We start from the raw sequence: 8,356 nt of genomic DNA on the forward strand, positions 1-8,356 counted from the left end.
CAATTAGAGACAAATTTATCTTTTTCTCTAAGAAAAAGTGAACGATAATTGGTGAGTTTATACTTTATAGACGACGAACGAACTTGGATTGGTCGAGTGATCAGCTTATTCGTCGCTTAAGTAAATATCGGGGGTTTGAATCCCACTTTGTACATAAAGCAATGTATTAACCAACGCCAAATTTGGAGCTCAGATTTGCAAGAAAATAATTTTTGACCTACGGAATTAGGAAATACTGTGGGCAACAAAAAGAAAAAAAAGAGTGAATATCTAATCTGTCCCCTGACAATTACTTCGAAAGGACTACGAGGCGTTTAAAAAAAAAATACCCAATTTGACCTCTACACTTTATTTTTATAAGACTGATTAGTCTTTATGCCAAAAAAATAAAACAAAAAATACTGACACATGAACTAATCAGCCTTATAAAAATAAAACTAAAAAATCAGGTTGAATATTTTTTTGGTTAAGAGTATCATTGTCTTTCGAGATAATTGTGGGCGATTAAGATTTTTCTCAAGAAAAAGAATACTTTATAGCCGACGATCCATTCCCTGAAATGTGTCGTCAGTCTGTACTCTTGTCTACTCCAAGGCAGAGTGAGTCAGAGCCTGAGAGGAGTTAACTTGCCAGCTCCAATTGGCTCTTCTCCTCGTCACAACAAATTGCGAATCTGCCAAGTAATCGCTTCTGTTCATAATATAACATACATCGGGTAGAAATGGTAATGTGGGTATTTGGTTATGGTTCTCTCATCTGGAAGGCTGGCTTTCACTTCGATGAGCGCGTCGTTGGTTTCATCAAAGGCTATCGACGTGTCTTCTACCAAGGTTTCGTTTCGTCATCTCTCTCTCTCTCTCTCTCTCTCTCTCTCTCTCTGATGATTATTCTTTTTAGGCTCAACTGACCACAGAGGAACACCTGAGTACCCTGGAAGAACAGTGACCCTGGAGCCTGCTGAAGGAGAAATATGTGTAAGTCTTCAATCAGAGTTCACCTATTACACATGTGCTGTGATATCACAGTTTAATGTGCTTGGGAGCCATCGTCATCAATGACAACAGACTCAATGTTGATGATTAGGTTATTTTGAGTACTATTTTCTGATTTAACCATTTTTCGAGATTTAACCATTTTTCGAGAAGTCTTCAAGGCATTATTATTCATGTTGATCTATTAGTGATAACAAGCTTCATAGTTCATCACCTGGGTATAGATGTAATTGTGAAGTTTATGCAGATATCTTACTTGATTCAAGTTTATCTGCTTCAAGATTAAAATTGATTTTAATTTTCAAGCATTAAACTTCAATTTTTTCTTCTTATTTTGTTTTCTATCTAGTCTTTCCTGTTGTTGGCTTTTAATATGTTTCGAGTTGAAATTATCAAATGCAATCAATATGTGAAATGAAAAATTACTGTGTTTTGGAAGGATATAGTGGGGAGTTGCTTACAAGATCTCCAAGAAAGAAGACCAAGAAATCGCATTAACGGTATGCTTCTTCAAATTTCATCTTTTTTTATATTAAATCTATATTCTTTTCCTATTTATATTATTAGCCCTAGCAGTCAAAAGTTCCTATATATATATATACACTCACACACCACACCTTATGCTATTCACACAAAATTAGCTCATCAATCATAAATCCTCGAAAATTAATGTGAAGGCTTAATCAGTAGGCTGGAGAAGAGGTTCAAATAATGAACAACCTTTTAAATTACAGTAACAATAATGGTCTGAATATTTATTTAGGATATTAGGCTTTTCTAAGGTGTCTAAATTTAAACATGATTCATGGCAAGATACCATGGCATCATCTAATGTATGTAACTAACCCTACCAAATGAGACGTCTTTATTGTAGTATTAGTCTTTGTTAAGCATTACAGATTTACGGCAGTGTTGTGATACACTGATTTTCAAGTAATTAAATATGATAGAACATCATATTGATTTAATTAGTTTGTTATGTTTATCTAAGCATTTAAGTGTTGTGGTTATATTCATATTCATGATAACATAGCTAATTTGGCAGTTTTGAGGTCTTTACAATGAAGTATATGAAACAAATGATGGCTGAAATATTTGCTTTTACACCCATTGTATCCAGTTCCCTAATTTCAAGGATTGAGAATTAGGCTCTTAGTTCATGCCATAGTGGCTTATTTCGGGATGAAAATGAAGATCATGTTGCTAGACATCAGCGTATAAGATGAAAAAAGTCTCATTGAAAAATAATGCTAACATCACAAGCGAGGCCCATATTGGAAACTAGAAATACTGATACAAATTAAAAATGCTTAAGGCTCAGTTCAAGCTTGAAACTAAGCTGCGCTAGCACTTCTTGGAATGGCTTACATATATGACCTTGCGTTAGAATCTTTAATCAGAGGTAGTGTTTATTGAAGAGTTATACAAGATAGAGATAATATTAGAGAGACCTGTCAAGTCTTCCCATGACTCCAACAAATGTCCAAAACAAGAAAGACCCACCATCTCTAATCTCTTCTTCCCCTTTATTCATAATAAACTAATGACTTTCCTAACTAACGTGGGATCGCATCACCTGGCTATCTGACTTCGTATGTAATTAGTCATTACTATAGGTATAAATTTGTTGTGGATATAATTTCCAGTCTTTTCTTTTTGGTTTGCAAATAACGCATGTCTTTATGACAATGGCCTTTCCACACATGATATTGTGGCCTACTGTGTTACATGTTATCAGCTCAGCAAAGCATCTCAAGGAACGATAGGCTCTGATCTAAAGCATGAAGCTGATTTGGTCTATTGTTTCCAACGTTATATGTAGATTTTTTATCCATCAATTAAAGCTGCAACAAAAAGGAGAATGGTTCTTCTACTCCTTGTGGGATTTTCAGTGGCTAACTGAATAGCTCAGTACTTTAAATGATATAATTATTAATTAATTTTAATTACTACACAGTATCTGGAAGTGAGAGAGAAGCAATATGACAAGAAGGAATATGTGGATCTTTTCACCGTAAGTACCTTATGCCAAGATCTTTTCAGACCAATAAGGTGTGGCGTTTCATTCTGCTCTATAATAAATGTTATTCGAAAGATGAAATTTGGCATGTATTTGAAATCTCTTTCAGGATATCAATGCTACAAGCCCAGCCATAACTGGTGTCATGGTGTAAGTGAAAGAAACAACCTTAGACCTGTTTCCATCTTTTTTCTTGTCTCTTTGATCGTCAATAGTTTAGATAGTTGGTGTGAACATTTTTCAGGTATATAGCATCTCCAGACAAGAAAGTTAATGTAAATTACTTGGGTCCTGCATCTTTTGAACATATAGCGAGGTATTCATCTTCCCCCGACACAGCATTGTCTTTGTTGCGCACAATAAAAAATGATTCATGATAATATATTAATTTGCTGATCCTGGCTTCAAGAACCTTATTAAATATCTAAACATCACTTCTATAAGCTTGATCTTTTAACACTTTGATTACTAAATACAAATAATGCTTGTAACTGAACCTTCAATATCAGATAGATTTCATTTATTCCACTTTTAAAATGCATTTTTCATTGTTCATGCATTCAGGGTTACATTGTAAATTTTAACTGTGTTGTGCATATTCTTTTTGGGGATTTGTATTCATTGTTTGGATTTTTTTTTTTTGTTTAAAAACCAAACTGGATCCATTTTTTTATATGAATTTCATATAATAGTTACAACTTTTGGATTCTTTATATTTCATGCTATAGGCAAATAATTCATGCTGAAGGGCCCTCAGGACCTAACAGAGATTATCTTTTCCAACTTGAAAAGGCTCTTCTTCAAATAGGTTAGACTTTTTTAACATATAGTTTAATCATTTTTAAATGAATTTCCCTTTTTATTTATTATTTTATTTTTACTAATCATTCTTAGGATGCCAAGACAACCATGTTATTGATCTTGCAAACGAAGTGAGGCGTTTTCTTTCGGAGAAACATTGAATGCTTCAGTGTATTCTGTCAGCTAGCTTTCAACATCCCGAGAGTTTAACAAATCCCTTTTAACTTTAATTCTATTGGGGAAACACTGCATATGTTTGTTGTAGATGAATGATTAATCAATTATTAAAATACATAATTATTTTTTATATTGGGGTAGGAATGGTATTTTTCATAATCATGTATCGTAAGGGTGTTAATCTCAAATACGGCACGGTTTGATTTAAGGTGGGAAGCAAAAATTGGACCCTCGGATTTGATATTAAAAAATTTCAAAAAAATTTCTTTCCAAAGTGTTCGGTAGGTCGGTTACCGGACGGTTCGGGTCAGGATTCGAAGTGATGGAAGGGGCTCGTCTAGTCACGGTCTTCCGGTCCAAGAGGTGCGAGGTCCCGGGCACTTCGTGTGGAAGAAAAGGGAGGGTGCTACCTGCAAAGACACTCCGATGCCTTTGTCAGAATATGTGCAGGCGGAAAGAGGGTGATGTAGGAATGTGACGTACCTCGGGGGAAGAGCCAGTCTTACCCTTATATACATGTCAGTAGTGGGCCCCTCTGGAGGGCAGGCCCATATTCTCAGGAACGCTGTCCCACAGCTGCAGGCGAGCCGTACGGGACGCGTGTCCGGATCGATTGAAAGGTGCGTAGCCGGGCCGGGTGGAGCTCGGGTCGGGTTGACCCGCGGGAGTCCTGGGCCGGGCCACGATTGGGAGAGCTCGATGGCCCAGGTCATATTGGGAGAGCTCGATGGCCCAGGTCATCATCCTACCGGCCAAGTCAGGTTTTTGCAGTACTTGGCGAATCGCCTGATCCGTTCTCACGATTATACGATGGCTCTGGAAGTATTGTCTTAACCTTCGGGAGGAGACTAGGAGCGCCAGCGCCAGTTTTTCCAGCTTGCTGTACCTCAGTTCTGGTCCTTGGAGGACCCTGCTCACGAAGTAAACGGGTTGTTGGGTCTTCCCCTCTTCTCTAACGAGCACTATGGCAAGTGCTTCCTCGGTTACTGATAGGTATAGATAGAGCGGTTCTTCGGCCCTGGGTTTTCCGAGAACTGGTGGTGCCGCTAAGATCTCCTTGAAGTGGTTGAATGCCTCTTCGCACGCTGGAGTCCATTCGAACGTCATTCCTTTTCTCATTAGATTGAAGAAAGGCAGGGCTCTTGCTGCCGACGCGCCGAGGAATCGGGATAAAGCCGTTAACCTCCCGGCAAGTCGTTGGACATCTTTGATACAACCCGGGCTCTTCATTTGGAGAACTGCTTGGCACTTTTCGGGGTTGGCTTCCACTCCTCTTTGAGTGATCATGAATCCCAGGGACTTTCCGGCCTCCATGGCAAACGCGCACTTGAGCGGATTAAGCCTCATGCCGTGCTGCCGGAGGGACGAAAAAACGCCATCAAGGTCGCTCAGGAGGTCGACGGGTCGTGCGGTCTTCGCGAGTATGTCATCCACGTAGACTTCTACTGTTTTGCCTATAAGTTCACTGAATATCTTATTCATCAGCCTTTGGTACGTGGCCCCAGCGTTTTTCAAACCAAAAGCCATTACCCTGTAATAATAGATTCCCCCTGGCGTTATGAACGCCGTTTTTTCCTCGTCGGGTCGGTGCATCGGGATCTGATTGTATCCTGAGTAGGCATCCATGAAGCTCAGATACTGGTACCCCGCCGCTGCGTCGACGAGTGCATCAATGTTAGGTAGGGGGTAGCAGTCCTTGGGACACGCCTTGTTGAGGTCAGAGTAGTCCACGCACATTCTCCATCTCCCATTGTGCTTTTTAACCAAGACCACGTTCGACAACCAGGTCGAGTAGTCCAGTTCCCGGATGAATCCTGCTTCTAGGAGGCTGGCCGTCTGCCTGGCTACCTCTTCTGCCCTTTCCTGCGACATTTTTCTCCTCTTCTGGGCCACTGGCTTGGTTCCCGCCTTGACGGCCAGATGATGCGATATGAGCTGGGGATCTATCCCGGGCATATCGGCAGGCGTCCAGGCAAAGAGGTCGGCATTAGCCCTGATCATTTCCATCAAAGGCCCCTTCATCTCATGGGGGAGGTTTCTGTTTATGAATGTGAATTTATCGTCCTCCTGGCCGATCCTAAACTTTTCCAAGTCTCCTTCTGGCTCTGGTCTAGGTTTGTCGTCTATCCTGGCGTCCAGGTCAGCAAGGAAGACCCCGGATGCTTCTTTGGACTTTTTCCTGAGAGAAAGGCTGGCGTGGTTGCAAGCGACTGCCGTTTCCAAGTCGCCTTTGATGGATCCTACGGATCCGTCATCGGTGACAAACTTCATCACCAGTAGCTTTGTACTAATAGCCGCCCCCAGGTCGTTGATGGTTTTTCTCCCCAGGATGATGTTATAAGCCGTGGAATCTCGTAATATTACAAAGTTCGCCATAACTGTTCGTCGCTTCTGCCCCTGTTCCACAGAGGTCGGGAGTGAGATGATTCCGTCCGGCTTGATGAAGTGATCCCCCAACCCTACCACACCGTGCTGGTGGGTCGTTAGGTCGGCGTCCCTTAGTCCCAGGGCATCGAAAACGTTTCGAAACATGATGTTTGAGTTTGCCCCCGTATCTACCAGGATTCGTTTGACGAGGCCCGTTCCGACCCTGGCTGTGATGACCATGGGCGGACTTTCCGGTGCCTCGTCAAACCATTGGTCCTCTAGGCCGAAGGAGATGGGTGGGATACCTCGGAAACTTCTAACAGTCGAGGTGGAGACCGCTAGGACCTTGGCGTCTTTTTTCTGCGCTGACTTTGACCTTGGGGCGGTATTCCTGGCCGTTACCACGTTTACCACCGTAAGGCCGTGGTCGTCACCCTCTGGTTCCTGTCGTCGCCTTGTTGAACGGGATCTGTCTTCGCTATCGTGGTCTCGGTTGCGTCTCCTTGGCTCCCTTATAAGGTGGGAGAAGTCGGCAAGTTTTCCATCCCTGATAGCTTGTTCCAGGGCGTCTTTTAGGTCGAAGCAGTCTTGGGTCTTGTGTCCGTAACCCTCGTAATACTCGCAGTAGAGGTTCTTATTTCCTCCCGTCCTATCCTTCAGAGGTCGGGGCTTTGACAGTATCCCCTTTTCTGCTATCTGCTGGTAAACTTCGGTGATTGATGCCGTGAGGGGGTATAGTTGGTGAACTTCCCAACTCGGGGGAACGGTTTGGGTATTTTACTCGGACCGCCGCCCCTGGCGTGTTCCTTTGGTCTTTCTCTGCCTTCATAGTGCCGGGCTTGGTTGTAGGCGGGCTGTCGTTTATTGGCAGCCACGATCCGGCTGACTTCTTCGTCGTTGATGTACTCTTTGGCCACGCACTGGATCTCTTGCATTGTCCAAACGGGCTTTGTGGTAAGGTGTTTCCTGAAGTCCTCATTCGAGAGCCCGTTCGTCAAGCAGAGACTTGCCACCGAGTCCGTTAGACCGTCAATTTCCAAGCACTCGTCATTGAAACGGTCCAGGTATTTCCTGGTCGGCTCCCCAAGTCTCTGTGTCACCCCTAGCAAATTGATTGGGTGTTTGGCTTTGACAATCCTGGTCGTGAATTGAGCCAAGAAGGCGTGGCTGATGTCGGAGAATTGGGTCACCGAGCCTTGCGGGAGGTTGTTGAACCACCGTATCGCTGGGCCCGCCAAGGTGACTGGGAAGGCGCGACATCTGATCTCGTCTCCCACCCCTTCCAGGTTCATTCTGGCCTCAAAGGCCGTTAAGTGTTCCAGGGGATCTTGTGTTCCATCATACTTCATGTCCGTTGGCTTGTCAAAGTGTTTTGGCAGCCGGACCTCGAGTACGGAACGGTGGAAAGGGGTCGCTCCTATTATCACTGGTCCCCGGGTAGTTCTCCTCGGCTCGTCATTCTCCCGACGGGCGTCCTCTTCGCCCCTGTTCGACGCACGCCGCCTCTCGTGTCGGGCGTAAATGATGGGGTCCCGACTCCTTCTTCTGGCGCGCCCCCGTCCCCCAGTGCTCTCCGACTCGTATTGGGGGCTAGGTGTGCGCCTCGAGCGGCTCCTTGAACGGGAGCGGGTGGGGCTCTGCTCCGGGGTGCGTTGGTCGCGTTCTCTTTCTGCTAGCCGACGTTCTAAGTCTTGCATCCTATGGCGCAGCTCTTGCATTATCCTGGCGTGGTTGTCGCCTGTCCCCCCGAAGGGGCGTCTCTCGTGAGTTTGCGTCGCGTCCCTTGGGGGCGACCTCTGTTGTTGCCGAGTTTCCGCCGCAACGACGCCTCCTCCAGGCACGGGAGGCGCTGCCTCGCAGCCTGTCCCAGTTTGGACTAGCACGAAGTCCATGGACGAGTCCCCACAGACGGCGCCAATGTTCGGTAGGTCGGTTACCAGACGGTTCGGGTTAGGATTCAAAGTGATGGAAGGGGCTCGTCTGGTCACGGTCTTCCGGT

General features: G+C 44.3%; 2 protein-coding genes across 2 annotated transcripts; one reads left to right on the forward strand and one right to left on the reverse strand.

Annotated features, from left to right (window-relative positions):
- The first annotated feature begins 518 nt into the window (after positions 1–518).
- On the forward strand, positions 519–4,120 carry LOC107623752 (ChaC-like family protein). The gene is made up of 8 exons (XM_016326116.3): positions 519–830; positions 898–974; positions 1,439–1,492; positions 2,950–3,006; positions 3,122–3,162; positions 3,257–3,328; positions 3,741–3,820; positions 3,907–4,120. The coding sequence occupies exons 1-8, from the start codon at positions 722–724 to the stop codon at positions 3,972–3,974; spliced, it is 558 nt and encodes a 185-aa protein (XP_016181602.1). The 5' UTR covers positions 519–721; the 3' UTR covers positions 3,975–4,120.
- A 1,629-nt stretch (positions 4,121–5,749) lies between these two features.
- On the reverse strand, positions 5,750–8,075 carry LOC148580807 (uncharacterized). The gene is made up of 3 exons (XM_088492280.1): positions 7,279–8,075; positions 6,257–7,006; positions 5,750–5,933 (listed from the first exon to the last, which is right to left on the reverse strand). Exons 1-3 carry the CDS (start codon positions 8,073–8,075, stop codon positions 5,750–5,752), a joined length of 1,731 nt encoding a protein of 576 aa, XP_088348406.1.
- Positions 8,076–8,356: the final 281 nt, after the last annotated feature.

The sequence above is a fragment of the Arachis ipaensis genome, chromosome B10 (genome assembly GCF_059453495.1).
Source record: "Arachis ipaensis isolate K30076 ecotype BB chromosome B10, ASM5945349v1, whole genome shotgun sequence".
Lineage (NCBI taxonomy): Eukaryota > Viridiplantae > Streptophyta > Magnoliopsida > Fabales > Fabaceae > Arachis > Arachis ipaensis.

Coding starts and splice junctions, on each gene's coding strand:
- LOC107623752 (XM_016326116.3), top strand. CDS start 722: ATGGTAATGTGGGTATTTGGTTATGGTTCTCTCATCTGGAAGGCTGGC. Junction 3,163..3,256: donor GCCATAACTGGTGTCATGGT/GTAAGTGAAAGA, acceptor AACATTTTTCAG/GTATATAGCATCTCCAGACA. Junction 3,329..3,740: donor TCTTTTGAACATATAGCGAG/GTATTCATCTTC, acceptor TTCATGCTATAG/GCAAATAATTCATGCTGAAG.
- LOC148580807 (XM_088492280.1), bottom strand. CDS start 8,075: ATGCAAGAGCTGCGCCATAGGATGCAAGACTTAGAACGTCGGCTAGCA. Junction 7,007..7,278: donor TGGACAATGCAAGAGATCCA/GTGCGTGGCCAA, acceptor TCTGAAGGATAG/GACGGGAGGAAATAAGAACC. Junction 5,934..6,256: donor ACAAAGCTACTGGTGATGAA/GTTTGTCACCGA, acceptor TGCCCGGGATAG/ATCCCCAGCTCATATCGCAT.